The 25,314-nt window shown below is 33.7% G+C and overlaps 2 protein-coding genes and 1 non-coding gene across 3 annotated transcripts in view; 1 reads left to right on the forward strand and 2 right to left on the reverse strand.

The window, feature by feature from the left end:
* Positions 1-1,215, forward strand: part of LOC112465115 (farnesol dehydrogenase-like) — a 2,992-nt gene extending 1,777 nt beyond the window's left edge. Inside the window, exons 4-5 of the mRNA XM_025032513.1 lie at positions 183-332; positions 710-1,215. Of these exons, the coding sequence (XP_024888281.1) occupies positions 183-332; positions 710-784 (225 nt within the window). The 3' untranslated portion in view covers positions 785-1,215. The remainder of the gene's footprint in view (positions 1-182; positions 333-709) is intronic.
* Positions 1,216-1,300: 85 nt separating this feature from the next.
* The window catches only part of LOC112465127 (calcium/calmodulin-dependent 3',5'-cyclic nucleotide phosphodiesterase 1), a 38,853-nt gene continuing 14,839 nt past the window's right edge, over positions 1,301-25,314 (reverse strand). The window contains exons 2-12 of the mRNA XM_025032529.1: positions 17,252-17,437; positions 16,481-16,697; positions 15,745-15,858; positions 11,010-11,063; positions 8,384-8,633; positions 7,816-8,073; positions 6,939-7,108; positions 6,330-6,575; positions 5,806-6,032; positions 5,513-5,608; positions 1,301-5,323 (exon numbers count right to left, since the gene is read on the reverse strand). Coding sequence (XP_024888297.1) covers positions 5,232-5,323; positions 5,513-5,608; positions 5,806-6,032; positions 6,330-6,575; positions 6,939-7,108; positions 7,816-8,073; positions 8,384-8,633; positions 11,010-11,063; positions 15,745-15,858; positions 16,481-16,697; positions 17,252-17,437 — 1,910 coding nt within the window. The 3' untranslated portion in view covers positions 1,301-5,231. The remainder of the gene's footprint in view (positions 5,324-5,512; positions 5,609-5,805; positions 6,033-6,329; positions 6,576-6,938; positions 7,109-7,815; positions 8,074-8,383; positions 8,634-11,009; positions 11,064-15,744; positions 15,859-16,480; positions 16,698-17,251; positions 17,438-25,314) is intronic.
* On the reverse strand, positions 14,784-14,855 carry Trnat-cgu. Its single transcript has one exon. It is a non-coding gene; the product is annotated as a tRNA-Thr (tRNA).

Raw genomic sequence — 25,314 nt, forward strand, 5'->3', positions numbered from 1 at the left:
ATAATAATAATAATAATAATAATAATAATAATAATAATAATAATAATAATAACGATAATGATTTTAGTCTAGTAACGATTAGTAGCGTTATGCTGTAAAGACCGTAGAACGGAAACATAACAAAATAATAGAATGACAATGATGATATATTTTGAAACGTTCAACGATATCTTTGTAAACAGAACGTCAGCCCTGGCGCGGTGAGAACATCTATGTTAATGGAAACTTACGGCTTATCTGATGCCATCTCGAACAATCTCTGCCCAGTCCTGGAAGACAAGGATGTTGCACATGCAGTAGTCTATATCTTGAGTACGCCGCCCCACGTACAGGTGATTGCTAAAAAGATGTGATGACAATTATATTTGATAATTTTTGTATAATATTTGTAGTTACAAATCTGCAAAAAAAAAATGCAAAAACAAATTATATTTCAGCAAATAACACTTAAATAATAATAATGATTAACTATTATCATACATTGCGTTATATTTATATGAATTACACATAAATATATTTTTATTTATGATTTGATACGGGGTTTAATTTTATAACTCGTATTACGTTCTAAACGTGCCGATAGAATAATTTTAGAATGTCATTTTAAAACATTGGAAATTTAAAACTCTCTAAACGAGAATTAATTTCTCCCTAAATTAAATATCACGCCATATCAAATACGCACGCAACCGTAGTTTATTTATTTCAGATATCGGAAGTTGTACTGACGATACATGAAGCTGCATTCACTTCAGAGAATGTTAAACGGTTCACGGCAGAGTAATGGATACGCTTTCTTTCTGCGTTTAAAACAATACATTTTTGAATTTTTAGCATTCATATATTTTCTTAAAAAATAAATCAAGTAAAAAGAAATTCTCATTTTCTATCACATTCTCGAAATAAAGAAATAAATAATTATTATAGGGCAAAAATAGTATCTAATTTTTATATTTACATATAAATTTTTCTACATTTGTGATAATATATACTATTAATTATAAATAATTGAAAAGAATACAAGTTAATTTACGTTTGTCGCACGTTTAATATCGATTAATTATTATAGCTATAGCTCCTGTAAAACTGTACTTGAAAAGTTATAAGCCAAGTCGATCGACACAAGTTCTTCGTTATGGATTGCTTGTAGAAATTAAGTTGATCTGCTTTATCTATGTAACAAGTATATTTAATAAATTGAAGAGATGAAGAGATGATCATGATCATGAAAATCACCTTATTATATCCTCTTATATACACATTTATGTAGATATTTACCAATCGAATTAAATTGATAGTCTTTAAGTAATCGAGTATTTTTATTTCTTTGTAGAGTTACGCAGAGTACAATGCTAAAATCATACACGTGACGCATCTTTGCGTAATATATTAATATATCTCTCGTTATACGTTTACATTTCATTACATCACATCGAATGTGGACATGGTGCTGAATTAAGTTAGACGGTTATGTACATACTGTTGTATTAAATTGTGCTGGGAAATAAACCGACCCGCGGTGACACATTTAGAAACGATTAGTATTAATGTATAATGGCACGAACGCATCGTCTACTGAGATTTACAATAATCGAGACTAACGAGATTACGAATAGTATACGGACATACTAATTCGAGAGAAGTAAAGAGAGATTTAAGAAAAAAAAGGAATTTACGTGTGCACTTTTATCTTAAGAGTTAATAGTATTGGTCGAGTATTGTTGAAACACCTTTGTCATCCCAAGCGATATATCGCGAAATTCTCGCTCGTCTTATCAAACTACTCAATTAACTAATCATCCGCTTATACCAAACATATTTGGAAAGTGCTTTATCTCAAAGCATAAACGTGCTTGCGACACCGTTAAATATCAGCGTCGCTTAATTTTTATTTTCTCTTTCTCTCTCTCTCTCCCTCCCCCCCTCCTTCCCCTTTCTTGATTTAAATTATCGCGCATATCGCGTATAAGGAAAAGGCCAGTGTTAATTTAAAGAGAGTTCTCTAGACGATTAAATGACCGAGCCACGTAAATAAATAAACGCGTATGTATCCAATGCAGAATGGATTTAGCCTACGATCTTTCGAGTTTAAAGCAATGCGGGCGTTTTGTTATTCATTTATTGAGAGCGACAAGCGCCACGCGAGTTCAAATAATATCTTTATGCTATGACCGATTTTATTTACGTGACTGGTCAATAATTCTCTTAATGCAATCGTGGTTTTAATGTACTTTAATTCTATCACGCGTTTTGGCCCCTCGTCCGCTGCAGAAAAAAATTTAATTATACACGTCCGGCGCATAGACATTAACGTCTGAATCTTATGAAACAACTAAGCTAACTTTACAACGTTTACTGCCGCTGCGTATCCTTGAAATAAAAAATAAAACAAACGTTTTAAGTACAAAAAATTTTGCTTATTTAAATTTTACATGAAAATATTTGAATTTCGATTTACAAATATCCGAATAATATCTGTGTTAAAGAAATTAAATATAAAACAAAGTTTAATTGAGCATAGCAGTTAATTTTTTGAAGTTTGTTCGGGTCTTTCCCGAATCTTCTATGCTAATTTTTGATTTAGTTGATTTAGTCAGGCTACGTCACAAGATGACGATAAGAAGAAGATAGCTTTGTCTATTATATTGTATTAATAGCACGAAACATCTGTTTCATAGCAGTCACTAGCAAATTCATGCGCGCGCGCACGATTGAATGATGGAAATTAAATAAATACAGGACGGATATGTTCAATCTCGAAATAGTGAGATTATCCTATACATCTATATATCGATATATGTATATAATATATCTGTGATGATAAAACATTCCACTCGAAAAACTGCTAGCTCTATGCTTGTAACGGTTTCTCCATAGAGCCTTATCTCAAATTATTGCCACGTACACAGAATCGGATTCAATTTCGGTAAATACTTTCATTTATCATTTATTATAAATTTAATAAACAAATAAAAATAAATTAGACGTCCTTTTGACCAGAAAAAAGCTCACTCTACACAAGTTCACTTACTATTTCTTCTTATTATTTAACTATCATGGCACGAACTACTAACAATAAGTAACAAATCAAGAGACACGGTAGTGTCTCGCGCGAAGTACATACACGCGAAGCGAGACCGCACCGTGACTCTTTTACGCGATTACTATAACGCGCAAATATGCGATAAAAATTATATACATATATTTTTGCATAGCCATAAATCACGAAGTAAAAAGTCTGTAATAGCGGCAATATTTTCTTTACACAATAAGAAGTAAAAAAGAGACAAAGAATCATAAATCTTTTATCGCATCGAAATGTCCGATTCTTTTACGCGTATGACATAGGATGATAATGATGCATTGATACAATGGTAACTATCCATCATTATATCAAGAATTTTTATGCGTTTATAACGCGCATTCGTTTAATTATGGATATGTTTAATTAGAAACTTAAATACGGACGTGTGCGTCGCGCGCTAACATGCGCTAACATGTACATATTCTAGCCGCGATATCGCGAGGAGTTCAACAAAATAATGTTCTCTTTCTCTTTCATTTGTATATATATGTACGTATACCTGGAATATACGTAGTACGCGTACGCTGTTTAGACATTAGCCGTATCTTGTTATTTGTTTTTCTTTATACATTACATACACACATTAAAGCTGAACCAGTACGTGTATACGAATACACACTTAACAAACTGTATGTACAAGGATACCTTTCTCCTACGAATTTCTTTTTTGTTGCGACTTTTAATAAATAACATGTGAACGAGAAAGATTGACGTTCTCAAGTTTCCAATTGGTCCGTCACAACCAATGTTTTACACTCTACATTTACAAAAATCGCATTGAAAACCTCAGGCCCCGATTATTCGCAAAGAATCTCTTTCTCGTTGAGAAAAATAAATAAAAAAGATTGCAAGAAAAATACAAATGTTTTGTGCAATATTCATATTCTTGTGCGGTACGCGTCAGTAAATAGTAAAAAAAACTGCTGCGTTAAGTTTCTGAGATTCTTATCCAATAAATACAAGTCTTGCGTAAATCACCGTCGATAATTGTAATATTCATTCAAAATCATATAGAAGTAAAAGAAGATAGCCATTATGAATTGCAATTGTAACATTATGCATGCCAAATATTTTACATTGTTTAGACTTCGTCATTATTAGACTTCTTTTAGAAGAGAAAAATATTGGTTATAAATATATATTGCTTTTCAGAAAATATACGATTTAATTATTTCATTCGGTATAAAATAACCGGTAGATCTCGCTCGATGTATTAAATTTCATTTACTTACGTAGCGTTGAGAGAAACAATACGTTTTGAAATAAACATCTTCTAACAAATAAGATTCTTAAAGTTGTTGATATCAGCAAATATAAGTTTCTTTCTTTTGTCACTCGATGCGTGCTTGTGTTTTGAGAATACACCTCTTTCTTTCTGTAAAGTGTACCTTCCACACAATGTACACGTGATTTTTTTCTTTTTAAGACTCTGCTGTTACATCAATTCTTGTCCCGGTAAAAGAGAACAAATGATTCACATTTTACTTGTATCAATTAATTGCAACATAGTTCACGATAATTTATGTTGTTCTGTTATCAATTCCTTTATCATATATTTAATTATATACCATATATTCATCTATTTATAAATAATTTAGAGGAAGATTTTAAGATGTCAAATCATCAATCGTAAATATTTCATTTAAAAATTAAAAGCTTTCACAAAAGCGGATCTTAAGGAGCCTTCGAAATTGACAGGAAATGACGTCTAATCATTGCGACGGTCTAATCGGCGGTGATTATCTCGAGGAGCGTTGTAACTAATATAATGAGATCAAATAGAGATAAAATATTACGGAATAGAAAAAAACAATCGGTTAAGATATATTTTATGAATATTCTATAGAAATAGCGGGAGAGATACATGACTTGAGTCTTTGGTGTCAATCTATAAACAAATTATTCCTCAACATATTTTATAAATTTATATTTTTGTGTATAGATTTATAGATCGTCATTTCCACTCATATCTAATGTCTGTATGTCTATTTGTACTACCGAATGACGCTTGGCTATCATTCGTAAGCGTAATAACAGTCCGTAAACTTATGATAGATGCCGTCCAATGTGATCACGAACTTCCCCGTAATCCCCGTAATCTAAAATTACAGAGATTCTTGAAAAATACAATTGTCCGGTATATTTTTCATTCTTCGGTCGAGGCTTGCGCTCCCCCACCGTCCTCGCGATTGCTGCTGGTCTTTTGTTCTTGTTCCTTTTGTGCTTTGGCTTCTGCATCTACAGATAAAACGTTGATCCGTTGCAATTTGTCAATCTTATGAAAATGATTTTATTAGCTAAATAAGCTATACGCAAAGTACAATATAAACAAAACTTTCATAATTATGTTGACAATTCTTTGTTAAAAAGTATTAACTCTATTTAGAAGCGATTAAATAATATCTAAACTTAATTATGATAACATGCCTCGAACTGCTTGTTCTTTCCAGACTTTTTTATTCTCTGCGAGACACGGGATCCAAGGTTTGCCAATCTTAAATCTCTTATTTTCTCCTCCTGAACCTGCAATATTATCAACACGTTATTATATATAACTGTTAATCAATCTGTAGAATAACTAATTAATAATTAAATTAATATATCTATATTTAAAGAAAAAGATAAAATTTCAAAAGTAGTAGAGATACAGTGTCATTTAAATATAATTAAATAATTAAATTACAAAGTAACGTATGCTAAAAAAGATCTTGACAAGATACCATTGCTGGGTTCATCCACGGTATCCTTGACATTGAGCGGCGCGAGAACGGTTTCTAGCATGTCACTGCATACTTGCATGCTAGGCTCGACAATGAATTCTATGAATCCTATTTGAGATTCAGCTACCAACGTATTATTGCGGTCGCATAGAGGAGAAAATGGCAATCCAAGCTCTCTCTCTTTATCACCTTGTCTGAAGAATTCTTCAAGAAGTTGCATCGTCCATCTGGATGGATTGGGAATTATATATCATCTATTTATTATTGTATATATACATATTGTTTTGTTTCTGTTATTAGAATATATAGATCAATCTTCTTTAGTATAAAAAGAAATCTTTATTATGGTTTTTCAATTTTATTTTAATCTTTCTTACTTAACTTAAAAAATATATATATATATGTATAAAAAATTTTTTGCAAAAATTATTTTTTTGTCTATAATAATTTCTAGTAGACCATGTTTCATCAAAATTAAACAAGTACAAATATCGTTAATATTCTCTTTGAGTAAAAAGCTTCACCTATGGTGAAGATCCCATCTTTTGGCAGGATGCGAAATATCGCAACAATGGAGAACTAAGCTAACAGCTTTGCTTTTATCCACGCTTGGCTCTGCCAAACTTAGTAAATTTTTCATATTTTTTAACTGTTGAAAGTGAAAACTCATATCGGTGGCAAGAACCATGTCAATCACGAGTGATCGAAATTCTCGAAATTCTTCTCTCGATAAATTTTGCAGTATGTTACAATCATCTTCTCTGAGTATCCTAAAACATGCAATATATTATATTAAAGAATATTGGCGTATCACTATATATTCATTTAAATAGGAAAAGGTTTCCAAAAAAGAAAGAAAAAATCAAAGAAAAATCAATCGTTGATAGATATTAAAACTTTTAAAAAGTAGTTTAATTTTATTATGTGTATTCGTAACAAATATTGCACAATTTTTAACTTTAATATTTATATATAGCAATTTTAAAAAGGAACTTAAGATAATTTAAAGATTATCTTAATCATTTTTAAAAAAGATTATCTTTTAAAAATAAAATTATCTAAATGTTGAATAAATTAAAAACTGCCCGAGACAGCAACGGCAATGGCAATTGCAAGATGGAATTTGCACATACCGAAAACTGGCCGAGATGTGATGATTTTCTAACACAGCTCGGTCGTTATATAGGAGCGCTGTATCACTACCGGACATTACGTGGAAATTGTTTGTGGTCCCAGTATGCTCGTAATCATGAATAATCGCTGCCACAAGAGTGGCGAAAATCTCGAGGTCGGTCAGCCAATTCTGCAACGAATAATATCAGCCTGAAGCAATCTCGCGTACAATGCGCATCAAGAATCAAACTGACAATGAGTAGAAGAGAACTCTTCTTTTTGCCTTTTTGCTAATCAACTATCTTTAACGAATCGATAGAGAACTCGTTTTTATTATTTGCGCATTTTATACGATTTCTATTTTTTTTTTCAGACGAAGAGAGATTGCCAAACAAGATATTATAACAATCGTGATAGGCTCAAATGATTAGAAATCAGACATATATAACGAAAGAGCACAGTGTCGCAACAAGATGTTCGCGTTAAATTATTTTTAATTTAAATAGATATTTTCCAACCATACAAATATTTTGTTACTGCCCTGTGCTCTTCCGTTATATGTATATGCAAGATATTATATTTTTTGATTCTGTTCGAGAGATATATATTTATACTTTTATAATTATTTTGCAAAGTGTATAGATTGCATATGTATGTATCTTAATATATCACATATGTATATAGTAACAATAATGAAAGGCTTTCACGAAAATAAATTATTAATTAGCATAAATAATTAACTATTAGTTCGTTATACAACCAGTAAAAAATTAAGAAACATCTTTATTTTCCTTTTACATATAAGTACCGTAAAATGTAAAATAGTATATGTCATAAAGATTCTACATAATATGCATCTCTTTCTCTTCCTCTCTCTTATTAGAAAGAAGTACTCACCATCAAACCCGTTTGACATAGGATGTAATGCATCGTTTGCGCAACATCGGCAGCGTGGAGGTTGTTGTGGTATGGGTTTCGATGCCTGCAATAACCCTCCTCAACTCTTCCGAGAAAGCACTCCAAAACTACGGGAGGTACTTTAAACTTGTGAATCATACCATATCGATTGAGGAGGTCATAGCCCAGGTATTTCACTGGCGTGCCCAGAGCGGCCTCATTCAAGGAAAATACATCGAACGACCAATCGTCTAAAGTCTTGAACGGTAAAGGAAGCAATTTGAATATTTAAACTTTCAACAACTCTCGACCTTAATTTTAATAATAATCTGACCGATCTTTGATGATTGAGTGAAAATTCTCTTTCCCTTGGCTAATAATCGAGATACCAGTATAATTTTTCTGATTGAAAGTCTCCGATATGTAATTAAAGGTAATACAATAGTATATGTGTAAGTAACTAGACGTTTTTTGCCGTGATACATATTTATCGCTAAAAATTAATCGCCACATAAAGATACATATATAGATACGAATACTCTCCAGCCGTGGCTCGCCGGCGGATTACCTTAAGTACTTTGACGACTTCCGGCGGAAATTGCATGAGAGCGGTGTTGGTGACTCTCCTATAGATCCGATCGACGAATATGCCCGCCCTGATAGCATGGGCGACCGAGCGGAATTTCGGTTTCTCATCGGCTTTCCGCCTAGTGGTGGCGAGCTGCCTGGTGAAAGTCGATGCTAGCCATTCGCGTACTTCCGGTGGTACCGCATCTGGCTGCACCTCTGACAGCTCGTCATCTTCATCCGCCAATCGTCTACAGGAGGAAATCGTGAGAGACAACGTTATAGATCAGCGAATTAACGCGCTGATATTCGACATTCGACATTCGACACGAACAAAATGCCTACCTTCGCTACGCACGATCAAATATATCAAGTCGAGACACTATCAATGTCCTTAAAAATTCATCTCATTGTGCTAAACTAACTAAACTAACTTGTTTAAAATCTGTATTTAGGCTCGCTTTACAATTTACATCATCATGAACGAATCTCTCTTTTATTTATGTAATATATTGTGTATTTCTGTATTACTCTTATTATATGTTATTTGATCCAATGTTTGTGTGATTTGCATTATCCATTTATTATAATGTCTTTCTCTCGTATCAAGTACGTTAAGTACAATGAAAATAGTAAATTTATAGATTGCCGGAAATGTTATTTGTCGCTTTAAAAAATCGACGTGTAACGACTAACAATTCGTGAATCAATTTCGTGTGTGGTAAAATGTTTTTTTATCGCTCGCGAATCATAAAAATAAATTACAATAAATTGCGATTACATCCGGAATATAATCGATATTCCATTTTATTGTATTATACTCTGTAAACAAGAGTGTGATATACAGAACAGATATCTAGATCTACGTAAAGGTCTTCTATCTTAAAAGGAAATTTTTTAGTACACATGCCATTAAGAAATATTCCTTAGCTGTTTCACGTATAAGCCGCCTTATACCGCGATCATAATTTTCTAAACATATCAAGATTCTATTCTATTAATAGTCCTAATTGACTCACTAAAATTCACGCTCTAATTAAATTAAATATTAAACATACTAATTACATCATTTCAGTGAAAAAGTTAAATGTGCGAGTTATATAAGTATGCGCGAATTGGAGGGGAATATTCCACTGAAAAAAAAGTGAATGAGATGGGAATGAGGATTCGTGTAAAAACTCAAGTTTAAATAAACAGCTGTGATCTTTCGAGCGTGTTTCGTGTCTCCTTGATCTCAAACTTGATTCGATGTACAGGTGTACAGATGCAGCAGTGATTTAGTAGACTTAAGCTTAAGCGAAGCTCTACGACCTACGACAGTTAAGTCAATCATCTTGCCAAATAATTTTGACATATTCTTGTCAATTCTCTATTCCTCAGTGTCAACTATGTATTAATACGATCGTGATAACGGTGTTGTCGCAATTTCTTTAAAAGTGCATTTCGCACGTATATATGTATACCTATTATAGATCGATCTTGGGTGCAAATTACACAGAACACAAAACATCCGGAAATCATTGCCAGTAAACAGGTGCGAAGATTTGGATTAATTGATGATCACTAATAACAATATAACAGTTCTAACAATTAATTAAAAGATGAGAAAAACAATTATGCTTGTGCAAATATTGTCGTAAATAGTCGATCAATTATGGTGAATAATATAGTTAAAATTTCATAATAAACACTAATAGATTTAATTATACGCGGAAAAGCTACATGTGTTAGCATGCGCGCCATACGCTGCCAAAAATTGCGTATATATAAAGTGTCTCAGAACCACACTGTAAACACACACACACACGCACGCATACCATTCTTTTATCTATATAAATTTCATAACTTTGAAATAGATTTTTCCATAATATATATACACTCTACTTTGCACAAAAAATGTGCATTAGTTTAAGTACATTTTAAATACATTAAAATATATTTGTAATATATAATAATATATTCAAATATGTAAATCTAAATATATTTAAATCTTGAACATATCAAGTCTTAAATTAGTTTGTAAATCAAGTAAATCTGCGTTAAATATGCATTATATAAAATTGCGATGTAATGCTTCTCTTACTCATTTTAGATCTTAGATGCTTAATTCATTAATATGTACTTAAAAAATTTCAACGTTGGAGTTATACTACGTTTACGCGGGCGTTATATTTCTGTAGAACTTAACTTGCGATAATTCACTCGTTTACGCGGAGTGAGTAAGTTACTACAAAATCCCATTTACTTTACGCGGAATTATCGTAAGTTACCGCAGAAGTAACGCTCGCGTAAACATAGTATTAGTTGATTATTTTGTTAGTCATCAAAGTAACCATCTTAGTTTATCCTGTAATATAATTTATAACTTGAAAAAATATAGGTCCTGGAACACCCTAAATAGTATATGTATACGAAGAGAGCGTCGTCATATAGCCATATAGGTACCTATAGCGAATAGCGAATAGCGAGTAGCGAGTAGCGAGAGTTGGAGTGTGCGCTAGCGAGTGATTTTTCATGCAAAAAGACTTCGATGGCGCCAAGCGCAAAGTGCAGAGTGCAAAAAAATGTGGTTTCGTACGCATTTTCGCGATTCGCGCTCAAACATGGAAATTTTGGGAGAAACGAACCTACGGCGTACACCCGGACGACATATGGCGGTTGACTCCACACGCTCAGCATCTCTATAATATGAAATACGAAGGGAAAACATATATCACATTAAAAGGTTCCACAATGATCTATATAAGCATCTTGCTACATCCAAGCAAACATCCCTGCATGCCTGATGCAGCGTAGGGTGATTTGAAAATATTCCTTCTTTTTTCGCTTGCTCTCCGCTACCGTTTGCCCTGAAGCTGAAGACCATTTCGAAGTAGCCATCCTTGTGTGTGTAATCATTCTCTCGCAGCTTTTTCGAATCACACAATATGCATATATACACACCCATACACATCCCATACACAGCGCGGCGCGGCGCGGCGCGGTGCGATTGATTTGTGGGGGATGCTTGAGGACCGCCCGGTGATAAACGTCCTACATATATGTATATGTATACATGCACTTCTCTCGGGCAAGAATAGTGCCAGTAGGAAACGGTCGATTATCGTGAGAACGATGCATGTTGCACGGCAGGCAGATACGTCCGACAAATTGAGCAGGTTATACCTAAAAGGAGTCTAGAAGAGATGTAATGAGAGAAAGAGAGAGAGAGAGAGAGAGAGAGAGAGAGAGAGAGAGAAAAAGAGACAGATAGACAGGCAAGAGTAACGTTTCCATGCTATGCTCGAAAGTGTCATTTAATCCTCGCAGTTGATCATTCCTCTCGTCGATTTATCATCTCAATAAAACTCAATTGTTGCGCACAAGAAATGCAAAAATAAAAATAAATAAATTGATATAAACATGATTCATGAGACTGTGACTTATTAGAAGATTAATATGTTTCTTGTTGTGTCACCCGATTATTTACGTATCGCGAAACAAGTACCTAAGGTATTTCAACGAATATTTTCGTAGTAAAAATGCAGGACGTTTAAATATAATCATTGTTGTCTCTGCGTTCATTCCTACACATAACATATGCAAAAGTTTGACCGTCGACAATATCCTAAATAAGTGACGAATGTCTGTGATCTTTGATAGTATTCTCTAAGAGAATCATCTACTCGCACCGATTTGTAGAAACATGCTAATTGTATCGTGAGACTATTAGATATACAAGAATAACAATTTTGAGTTTCGGAACTACTACAAAAAGCTTATTTAAAAAAAGTACGCATAACTATTTTATGCGTTTCAGTTTTTGTGCACATCAACTAATCTAGAAACGTTCGAAAGATTCTACGGATTAGAAGATCAAGAAACGCTGACACATATATTATATTCCACTTATTGGTCTAGAATTGATATTTTTACAGAGGAGAGCGACATCTTGAATTCCTCACAAAAAAGTTTCTTAATATCGGCGTATAGAAATAAAAATATAAGATATAACATGGACGTTGTTTTTATATAATACAATTTAGAACAATTTGTTTAACATAAAGAAAGCTTGGGCCTCAATTGTGATAATTTTAATTATACTTTCTATTCAATTTGCAAAAGACATAGTCCGAAATATAATATCTGGAAAATATCGTTGTCGCTTTTCCGTGACACTGATCAGTTGTCAATCGCGTCCACAAAATTCAAGCCGATGATGAATATTGGCAGATTGACATTTAGCGGTTGACTGAATACTGTGAGAAACGATCGATAAAGAGCAAATAATAAAATGTTATATGAAATATTAAATGTCATGTAAAATAAAATATTGGAGATAACAAATAAAATATTTTATTACAGAATAACGAAAAATATATTACATATCGAACTTTCATTCGTTTTAGTTGTTTTTTTTTCTGGCACATTCTCTCAAAGTTTTCCAATCTACTCTTGCGAATTGTCATATATCAAGCGACTAAAGACATAAATTATAACTAGTTAAGATTTTTCTTTATTATAATATTGATTTTAAGCTGCTCTAATTATTAAGTTATAATAAATTGTTCATCTTCTCAAGTTAAGCATTTCAATATCAATTGCATCATTTTGATATTTAAAGACATTTGCCCGTATTTTTAATTATTTAAGAATATCACTTGTAATATAACAATAGAGATCAAGTATCATATAATTTTATACGTTTGTAATTAAAAATTGTATTATGTAATTGATGGTTACCGTCACCAACCACGTCGCTAACAATGCTTTTAAATGATTGAAGAGTGAGAACGAGATATCAATTAGATGTTAAAAATAATGTTCTGAGTTACGAAAAAATGCTTAGAGATCCCTCTCCCCCCTCCCCTCTCCCACCGCCGCCGTTTATATTGCTCATTGACTTGGTATTTTAAATATTGTAATCAGAATAATTGTCAGATATTAAAATAATACAAAGAGACAAAATTCATGATTGTCGCTCACCGCCGCGATTACCAACAATCGTCCAACCAGAGAGAACATCTCGTTTCTTAAAACGAGCGCGAGTATGAATCTATCGTTCGAGAAAGAGGACGACAAAGAGTGTCAAAACGGCATACGGATACGGTGCGGATTGTGGATTGCGGATTGCGGACTGCGGACTGCGGGAAAATGGGTATATATAGATAGGGGCAAGTATAATGGAGAACGAACGGAGGGGAGGACCGTGTTACGTGGAATCGAAAACGTGGAGTCGTAAAAGGGGGTTGGAAATGTGAATGTTTCGCAACCTTGCCCATACGGGGGTGCGAAGCTTCCGTTTCTGGGTTACCACCGCGTGGCCCTGAGGTCCGTCTGGGTCCAAGCCGCCCCCTAGGGATGAAGACGTCAGGCCCGCCCCCCTACGTGATGACCGAGCGCACTCATTCCCGCCTGAACTCACCCTGCGGTAGTGCTTGTTAGTTCATGTGTAAAAAAGATTAGAATACAAGATTACAGTTTTTCTATTCCTTTTACTTTCGTCTTCTCTTTTCTTTTTAATATCATTACGTGATTTTAATATCACGGCTACGGCATCGCTCTGCTGCGCTCTCATGTTGCACGTCCTCTCATGTTGCAATAAATCTATTACATGTTGTAATAAATCTAGAATAGAATAAAACAGGATAGGTATACTCGATGCGTCGTGCTTTACGGCTGCTATATAGTGTGCGTGTAGTTAGTGTAGTCATTGCTGAAAACAAAGCTCGCGGAATATACAAACGCGAGTTAATCGCACTTCTCTTGTCGGTCACAATTGCATGAGCGAAAAATGAGAAAAGATACCAAGCATCTAGCTTCAAGCATCGAAATCGAAGACTTATATTCAACAATTCGAAGAATTGTTGATAATATGATCTTCGGGATCGGAGAGATGTATAGTAGACGTGCAAGTACAGCCAGCTGCGTGCAATTGTCACGCAATTGATGCATGTATCGCACAGGGATGTATGCCTCGTTGCTTATGATTTTATGCGCGACGCTAAAAAAACGAATGACATACCATAAATAGAAATTTTTGACAAACAATCTTAGAAAAGTAGAATGAAAACACGGAAAACTTTGTTAATTTCGTAATCCTATGATTTTAGTCTAAAAGTCTAAACTCTAAACTAAACGTATGGATTTTGACGTAAGAAATGCGCGTCGCAAAAATATTGTGTATGATATATAATTATAAAATAATGGAAGATGCGCGTCTTGAAATTATTAGGCATAAAAATTTGTAGAATTTGTAAAAGCATGCGGTTCAGTATTGCTTACAAATAACGCTTATACAGAGATCAAAATAACAATTAAATCATCAAAGGTAGCAAGTTTAGTGCGTATCCAGTCTCTATATATACGCATGAAATGAGCTGCAGTAACATGGAAAATGATGCTAAAAAGAAAAATTCACTTGCCTCCTGTGAGGATTGAACTCACGACCCCTGGTTTACGAGACCAGTGCTCTACCACTGAGCTAAAGAGGCGTCGATGTCAATTCCTCTCGGGCGAATCCAGAGGAATGATCCTGAGGATCCACGAGGAATAGTTCTGATGGATCGTTGTAACGTGACGTTATACATCTTTTTTTTATTGCGATTTATTGAAGCTAGGGGGAACACTGACCCCGCTCATCGCTTATACGATTGATCTCGCTTGCACGGATATGAGAAATGTCAAATGGCCTTTGTTCTTCATGGCCAGCTGAATCTTTGATCGTCCCGTAATTGAACAGGGGTTGTGAGTTGTGAGTTGTGAGTTGTGAGTTTCATCTGGCACGACGCATCGCGAAAACGAAAAGCTCTCATTACGAAATCGGGGAGTATTGAATTAATAAGTTGCACCTAGCAAATGGAAAGGGATAGCGTCGTGTTCACAAGATCACCCTGCGGCTCCACATTAATGAAATAGATTAATAGACCGATAAATTAACAGCTAATCGCAATCAACTCCGCTGCGAACGTCACGTCATCTCGTGGAAAACAATCGAATCGATCAGCATTAAGCATTACTAATCGTGTAAACAGTAAACTGTAAAACGCAAAACGGTTAGCTACAATCTAGTATCTACATGTATACGTCTGATACTAGATCGGCACACAAATGCTACCGCATTGACAAATTACATCAGGATATCTTTTCAATTAATCTCATCCTCGTTAGATATTCGACGATATGTATATATCTACAAAAGAGAGTCGTTATTAACCGCGAGGTTTAGGACGTCGAGATTATTAGGATGTTGGCAGTGTCCGCAAATTTTGGCAAAAAGCAGCAGTATTTGAAAATAGTTGCAGGTATAAGGATTAGTATAGTGACTGTTGCTTTCCATTCGTTCGTGAGAGGCTTGGACGTCTCGCTCGAAAAGAAACTTACTTGGTCTCGTCGATGAAAACAGCCTCGAGTACGCGAGCTGCGTAGTGCAAGTTTCGTTGAAGTAATTCGGCGGATATCTCCCCATGTTGTAGCTGCCTCAATAAACACCTCAATCTGCAAAAGAGAGGTAGTCTCGGAGTCGTTGCCTGTGCGCCAATAACGTATGCCTCCTGAACTAGATGTTCGCTTCCGATCGCTTTCCGATAATTACGCGACAAGAGTCGCGATTGCAAACACAATTCTATTTAATCCTTCGAGGAGGATTTAATCAAAGAAATAAATATTTTCTCTCAAGTGGGATTCTAATCTTACACATCTTATAAAATAAAATATTTGGCACACGAGAATAGACGGAACGTTACAGATGTAGGTATCTTAGAAAAATCGCATAATTAAGACACAACTGATATAAAAATTATAGATACATATATGACTGCAGAGAATACGGAATTTAACAAGTCGATATAAGTAATTTACATTCTCATTAAATTGTCATTACACGCTAATTTGCAGATCATAATCGCAGATCGTAAGCGACGCGTTATATGATATGTCTTTTATCAACTCGCGATCAGAAGCGGATTATCTCTATATGTAATGTATACATATATCATCACTCTATGTTTGGTGAACCTTTTGGTAAACCTAGATCTATACAAATCCAAAATATCGTATTTGCGATAGAGCAAAGCCATTAACACCTGCATTACATACGATATAATACGTTTTAATATACCTGAGGGCAGCTTTGTCGCATGCGTCGGGGGTGTCAACGGCAGGAAGCGAATCCGTCGTGAGATCGACATTATCGAGGATCTCATCGAGATCGACGGATTGACTCGATAAATACGAAGTATCGGGATTGTGCGGTGGTGGAGAACTTTCGAAATCCCCACCAGTGATGCTTTTGCTTTTGCCGGAACTTCGGCGTACTATCGTCAAAGTGCCTTGTTCTGAAACACAATGAGCGTCATCGCTTCTATTAGAATATTAGTGCAAATAAATATGGAAGGACATGTTGAACCGATCATAAAGATGTTTCGAAGAATCCGTACAACAACGACTTGGATCATTTTGAAAAGAGGACAGAGGAGAGTTTATCAAAGTTCTAATTATAAATTATATAATACATTATAATTGAGCCATTTTGTACTTGACAAATTGCTATTCGAAAATAATTTGTAATGCACCGAAAATTGAGGTGGATCGAGCTTCTTCTCTTCTGACTGATCACCACGTGATTGTTAATTTATGTGTATATTGTACAGTATATTATAACAATGTGAATATTGGAGCATTTTGCCAACGAAAGGAGCTGGCCAACGAAAGACTTATTTTTGGAAGACTTTGTTTTTGGATGTGCGGATCTTTGAGGATATGTAGTCGGTAAACGCACAGATAGATATAGGTTTGTGCGAGCGTGCAAGTAGATAAAGCCCAGCTATCGAAGCGTATCTCGGAGGGGGGAGAGGGGAGAAAGGAAGAGGGTAATATCTCGAAAACTTACTGGAGAGTTGGCCGTTCCGACCGGGGGAAGAGGAAGGATTGCACGTCCTCGAGGATGCTGCGCCGCTTGCGCTGCTACAGCCGGTAGCAGCCGCGTTATTCACCGCTACGCCGCTGCCGCTGCCGCTGCCGGCTGAGGCCACCCCGATATCGTCTCTCGTGACTCGTCTATCCGGTGGAGATGCAACTGCAATTTCAAAAAACGAGTTGACAATTTTTTTACATCTGTTTCTGTACGTTGGCTTTATGATCCTATCCAATCATATAGCATATGTAGATACGCCGGAAAAAAAAATTACGCGAGATAAAAATTTAGATATCATAGGATGCTTGAACATTCATAACTTGAATAACACAGAGATACACACACACATATACATATATGTCCATTCCATAATATGTATACTGCGTGATCGAACTCTTTACTTTTATAATACTTATGCTTTATTGTTCATATATTTATACTTTATTACTTATTAATAGAATGAACAGAAATTCATACAAGTCTTATAAATCTGCAAAGAAATAGAAGATAAAATTTTAAGGTTTCGATAAATTAAACGTTTTTTTATACGTTTCAATTTTATGCCCTGATAAGCTTTCAAGATGCAATATTTTATAACATATTTATTATCATGTCGCGTGTAATGGTGTAAATTACCATAACTAATTTGACGAATGTAATGTTACAAAGTGTAAGGTTGTATCATTGCAGTAAAAACCGCGGCGGTAGAGCAGCTATCGATCGGTACCACCTGTCTATAGCTCGCGAATTAGTCTCATAGCCAATCGATCGCATACGAGTTACCAATGGTCCCATTATGCTAATCACAAGTTGAAGTGTTTCTAAGCGCCGAGAATCACGTTTACTACGAGAGATCTAACAGAAGCACGAAATGAACATGAGCGTTCATATTGAAGATCGCAAAAACATATCCCGTTGTCAAATATTTAAGGAATTTTAGTTATTCGCCATTCAAATATTGATACAATAAGAATTATAATTTAACGATAAATATACTATAAATAACATATATTGCTTCCTCATAGAGGAAGCTTTTTTCGTGAATTTCGTGTATGAACCTTCGATTGCGTATAAAGTTGGGTTTAGTCAATCAAATTTAAAAAAATTATATATGAAATAGGGGTAGAAGAAACCAACGAAGAGATTGGTTTTTGAGTTTTTTCTGCCAATATGTTCAGATTGTTGTAAAACGTCGAAATATCGCCTAAAAAAATGTCCATGTGTATGTATGTATGTATGTGTGTATGCTTTTGTTGTCCGTATATGCTCTAACCTCCGTAATTTTTGAGATATCTGGATGTTAAACATGTTTTAAACAATGAGAGAAAAAAAAACGTAAAATAAAAAGTGGAAGTAGCATATAATTTAGATGAGATTAAAAGCTGCGAACTCAACGAAATCAGGCTGCCTTCACTTCTTGGTAAAATAAAATTGGAGCTAATTAAAATAATATAATTCAGCAGTTAAAGCGGAATTATTACACGACATAATGCGTTTTGATTTCTGTCACGCGGCAAATCCGCCGAATTAGATTATTTTTAGAATATGCATAATTATGTTTAGAAACTTGCAGTTAATTAAACAGTAGGTATTGTTCGTAAAACAGTAGCATTTTCAGTAATTGTCACATGTGTTGCATTGTCATGTAAAATAGTTTATCGGCGAATTTTTATATTCCCAACATGTAGAAATATTCAAAATACTATAAATTTAAGAATTTATTCTTTGTTATTGTAATTTAAATATTTACTATATGTTATAGCTCTTAAATAATATGTACATTTAAAATGTTCGTTAGAAATATATTCCGAAATAGAAATTCTACTGTATAAATAAATTGTTAAATACCGATTAAATATCGGTTCTAGGAAAAATTTGCTCTCTTCATATTTGGTGACACGTGGCAATAAAAAATCAAAAGGCAGTTTGGTAAAAAATAATCGTCTATACTAAACAACACGAGATTTAATTTTATAAAATATGCAAGCAGTTAAATGGAATGGCGATGTAACTTAGAGTTTTATGCCGCAGATGTCAGAAAAAATAAAAGGAATGAAGGCCCGGTACTTGCTCACAATTATTCTGTTGCCTTTATGCCATATTAGTATTGTGTTGTAATTTCAGTTCTTTACTGTATATTAACGAAACTGTCGTGAGTCGAATCGATTCCTCACCGTAGTAAGAAGCGCGATTTTTAAAATTTTTCAGTTTTATAATTTGTTTATCATTCTTACATCTTAATAAACTTCTTACACACATTTTATAACTTATTTATAAACATTATTTGTTATTTTTTATAAGACGTATATTTCACCCATGAATGTCATATAACCCACTTCTCTGGGATATATGACAAAAATGCAAGGGTTTCTAAAAGTTTTTTATATTAAATACAAAGAATAAATATTTCATATTTTTATTTTTTTTAATAGTAGTAAACAAGTAGACAGTATAAAGTTTTTATTGGTATAATCCATTTGCCTTAAATATAGTACTCGATAAATTAAGTTTCCCTCAGCTGCGGCGTATATATAATATATCGGAGTTACCCTATGCTTTTCTTATTCTGAGAAAAGGAGAATAAGTTGTAAAACTTTGTTTTTCAATGTACTATTGCGTTATAATACTCTTCTCCTTTAATTTCAGAACAACAAAATAATAAAGAGAAAAATCTAAAATTTTATATCAAAACAATTATACGCTCTATGTTCTGTGAAACAAATAACTCATTATTTCTAATTTATTCCTCCACATTCTGCATAAAACCTGCCTGGTAAATATTTTATGAATGTTTTCTCAATAAGACAATAAAGTAAAATAATTAAGTTTAAACGATAAAAAAAAACAATACCCCCATTTTGATTTGTAGCTAAAATATTATTTATCTTTGTAAATTAGAGAACCTCTCAGAATCGCGCTACGTACATGACTGCAACAATAGATTTATTTCGACAAGGTTATACATTGCGCAGAGAACGCACGGGGTGTACATATTATAAAATAAACGGAATTTCGTTGAAATTTGGGCGTAAAATCTCGGAATTACCATTACGTTTTTTCATTGCAACGGGCTGTAAGATGCATATTTTTGGATAATAATGTTGCAAAATCCTATTACTCACTCTCTCTTTCTTCCCTCCCCTCTCACTCTCTCTCTCTCTCTCTCTCTCTCCCCCCCCCCCTTCTCTTTTCAAAAACACCTTCAAATGCCGAGTGCATTGATGTGACGGTACGATAGTGGGTTATGAAATTATTCACTGTAAGCGGATAAGCAAACAGACGTGAACATACGTGAATTATTGCATTTTGCTTGAATAATACATGAAACTGCAAAGCAATGATGAAATGTATGCATTTAGTGTACTGCAGAATACAATTCATATCTGCGTCTTTTTAAAAATTATATTTTTGTTTTTATCGAATGTACGCTTTCTCTTTTCCACGCTCCTATATGCTTCGATTGATTGCATATCTGACGCATGTAGAGCTTACCGCGAGTCAAATAGACTCAGCAATTAATTTAGATATCCATAAAATATAAAGAATCGCCGCTGTTGTAAAATATAAAAACTAAATATCATAAAATAATCGGTTGAGAAATGTTTAACACAGACACGATTCATGAGATGTCATCGAGTATGCAAATCTCTGATGATCACTCGTTATGCATTGTTATCTTACTATTGTGTGTCGTATCAGAAACAGATTGATCTAATAATAAATATCAATTAGTTATTAGTTATTAAAACGCAATTAGTTATGGATCATCGTAATGCTATCGGCTAACAATAAGTCCGTTCAGGTAAATATGCCATAAAAGTTCAAACCATAAAATTTATTGACCAAACAACGTCATACAATAATCAATATAAAATATATTAAAACAATTTGAGATTCTAACAAAATTTTATTAGTTCAATAAGTGAAATAATTATATATAAGTATATAGATATTATTTTTAATAATATCTGTCTATATAGCGTTATCTGTCTATAGCGCCATAATGGTTGTCGGCAAAACGTTGGTGACTCCTGAATAAATGTCGAGATAAATGTGATTAAAAATGTAAGAGTTGATACGACTTCGTTTCTCGGGCAACAAACCGGAGTGTTGCCCGAATTATGTGGCCAAGAACCTGCTCTTCTGTTCTCTCTCTCTCCCTTCTTCTTTTTCTTCTTCTTCTCTCTTTGTCATCTTATTTTTAATAAGTGCGCTTACGCGACAAAATTCAATTAAATAACAAACACTGATGATCGATAAAACCAGATAGAACGAGTTCTGATCAAATTCCTATCAACTCTTTTCGTGGATTTTACGAATTACGCAAATGAACACATTGAAAAGCAGGTGATATATATAGGTACACATAAGAGCAATCAGAAACAATTTCGTAAAAACTTATTTTGACCTTTTAATACTTGCGCAAGAATATTATTACAGTTAATTTTTTAGCCTTTGATGGTGTTCTATAAATTAATTGTAAATATCACGATAACGTCCATACTATTATAGGCTACACAAATAATATTAATATACATATGTAGTATAGTTAATGCAAGATATAACTATACTTTATATAATGGTGGATTTAAACACGTATACCTAGAAATTAGCGATGTAATAATTAAATCCCGTGATCATCATCAAGTCTTGAGCGAGATCCAATTCATGCCCCTTCAGACAAGGTTTGCAAGATAATCGATCCGCTTTGTCTTGACCATACATACATACGTAATTAGTGACATATATAGAGTAATCGTCTCGCAATAGCTCGAAAATTAACTTGGACAAGTTCCTTGTTATCTTCTTATTGGCTCAAAGTGCCGAGTACGTCTTCCTGGCGTCAATGAGGCGTTTCATTAATGGCAAAAGAAACTCGAGATATAGGTACGTGTTAAGATCGATAAATAACTCATAAATTATTTTGTATTTTATATTACTTATAAATATAAGTATGTAATTAAATCCCGTGTTGTGTTTTAGATATCTATATATACAAGCTATTTGATAATTATAATTAAAGTAGTAACCTTCTTGATACAAAATATGGGATTTATGTATAAATTTTTGATCAACCGTTTAGGTATTCTGCGATAAGGTAACAAAAATTGTATCCTGTATTTTTAATGACACTTTAAACATTTTTCTTGCAAGAATTTGGCGATATATATAATTGATATAAACATAAAAAACTTTCGATGGAAAAAAATCATGTATATATTTCTGAATATAAAATCATATATGTATATTTCATTCATTGTTATAGAAACAAATTATCCATGGCTCGTCCTAACTATCTTTCATGTTAGTCTAGAGAATTTCTTCAATCTCAATATTATAAAAACAGAATATCCTCATTAAATAATCCTCTCATAAAATCGCACGTCGATGAAATAAACTTGAATGTGAAATTGCATTCGCATAATGACCGACTCACAAAATTTTAAATATTTCTGTATATTAATACAACAATGCAAAACATCATATTATTTCTCTCTCTCTCTCTCTCTCTTTCTCTCTCTCTCTCTCTCTCTTTCTCTCTCTGGGAAAGCTTATCTCATTCCGATATAACTTACTTGCGTGACAGAAAAGATGAAAAGATCTCTCTTTTCTACCGATTCGATTTTCATACGTTGAAGAGAACATCAGAAACATATCCCTGATTTAAGGTCGTCCTTCATGTGCGTGTATAAGAAGCTTTCCGAAAAATATATCTCAAATTTATAAAAATTCGCCTTATTAAAGACCTGTATTAAAATCAGGCTGTAAAGGTAAAAGCTATTTCGATGTTATAAAACGGTGAATACTGAACTATGCGCCTAATTCCATTGAAAAATTAATAATAGCGGATGCACTAAAGGCGAATGAGAGAGATAAGACAGAAAATCCCCCTCCAATATTGCCCGCAGAAAAAATCCAAGGTTGAAATTTTATTGAAAAAACAAAACGCAATCAATCGCTATTAACAAGTTAGACCTTAATTCGCATACTAATACCGAGTAAAAATTTGCACGTCTGAAATATCAGGCTAAAATATATCACGTTTGACACGCACATCAGGGTAGGTCTGAGCTGTCAACAAATTAACATTTTAATTCAATTAATTTAGATCGTTATTAATGTTACTAAACGAGAGAAATGAAGATATTATTATCCGCGGCAATTCTTTATTAATGTCGAAAAATCGTAAGCTACTCTTATGGTCCGATTTGAAAGTTTTTATATTAACTAAAACACATTACTCTGTACTTATATAACTTTGATTATTATGTATAAACTCTATTAAAAATTTGTGAGTTGTCAGATTTGTTGGCTTATCAATTTTATTGAATTTCTCAAGTTGCTGAGATTTTATCTCGTCAAGTTTAGCTGCGAAACGTGATCGGAATCGAACGGAATTGTACATACATACAAAAACTCGCGAAAACTTGAGACTTGCTTTTCGCTTTCTCAAAGAATAAAACACAAAAGATTGAAAGAATAGTAAAATCGCGTGATTTGCAGTTTAAAAAAATGATAGCATTCTGTGTATGCACGCACATATTAAAAGCATACAACCCGAAAAGTGCGCTGCATATCTGGATTATTGATTATCAAAAACTTTTTATCAGAATATACTCTTAAGACTGTATGTCTGCATGGTAAAGACTTTAACTTGAATGTGATTCGCTTCACCGAACTTTACCCGTGTTTTATTGTCTCGTTTTCCATTCCTTTCGTCGTTCGCAGTGCGGCGAGCGACGTCAGCGACGTAACGCTCGTCGAGATTATACTGCCGCGCCGGGCCGCGCGCCACACTAAATATAGCGACATTCAGGAAATCTGATTTCCAATCGCAGCCGCTGGATGCAAACCAGACATATGCAGGCGGTTATGCGTTTTGTGCTTGTCTACATCTACAGCATGGCGGGTAATGATGGCTATGGCATATGTGAAATTCATTCTTACCTCCGAGAACGAGCTACCCTCGACATGCGTAGTATGTATGTACAATATTTGCATCTCTGAATCATGCAGTCTTTTAACGTCATTTTTTATTAGACTGTCGAAATAAATATCGTTACGTTAATCGCGAATTTATGCGTAATATCTTTTCGATTAAATAAAATTTGTCATACGTATATACGCATGCTGTCATGCGTATTCAGTCTGAATCGTATATAATCCTATGGAAAGGAAATAATATCACACACACTCTCTCTCTCTCTCTCTCTCTCTCTCTCTCTCTCTCTCTCTCTCTCTCTCTCTCTCTCTCTCTCTCTCTCAAATAAAAACTCAGATAATTTTTGTTTTATATTATGTATAGAAAATAAAAACCACACAAATAATTTACAGATTTAAATAATTATAATTTATCTTTATTTTAAATATTTTCAATCACGTTTGTCGAAATGCATTAAATTTTCTGCAGTTAGCGACAAAAAACAACTCAAACGAGTTTTATATTTCTTTTAAATCAATTCAGATACCTCTTTTTTATATAGTAACTCTATAACCTTATTGTTTTCATTGTCCGATTAACATATATTATAACATATAATACAACGCGGTACATTTTTTATCTATATTAATACTGAACTAAATAAACTTGGGAAGCATTTTTCGGAGGCTAACGTTGCGCAATCGCGCTAATGTTTTTAGGTCACAAATTGAATTTTTGTTTAAAACTCTCTATTAACCTTGTCCGCTAACGACAAAGAGGAAAGATTCTGTATTTTATCTTCCACATGCATATTACATACATTAAAATTTTCAGATAAAAAATAAAATTGGTTATGTTAAAGACAACTGGTATTATAACTAGCAAAAGTTATAACAAATTACAACTATTCTGTTTATAGAAATATATAGCATAATTTTCTCTTTGACGTAAGTTATTATCTCGCGCTGCGCGTGACACTACCGTGTCTCTTGATAATATAATCTTTATAGACAATGCTAAAAACGTGTAAAATGCCATCTAAAAAAAAGATATAAAAAAACTAAGTAGATATAATGACGTAAGTAGTTTTGATTTAATTGATAAAGTAATATTGTCT

Source organism: Temnothorax curvispinosus, unplaced genomic scaffold (assembly GCF_003070985.1).
Source record: "Temnothorax curvispinosus isolate PA1 unplaced genomic scaffold, ASM307098v1 QBEX01014901.1, whole genome shotgun sequence".
Lineage (NCBI taxonomy): Eukaryota > Metazoa > Arthropoda > Insecta > Hymenoptera > Formicidae > Temnothorax > Temnothorax curvispinosus.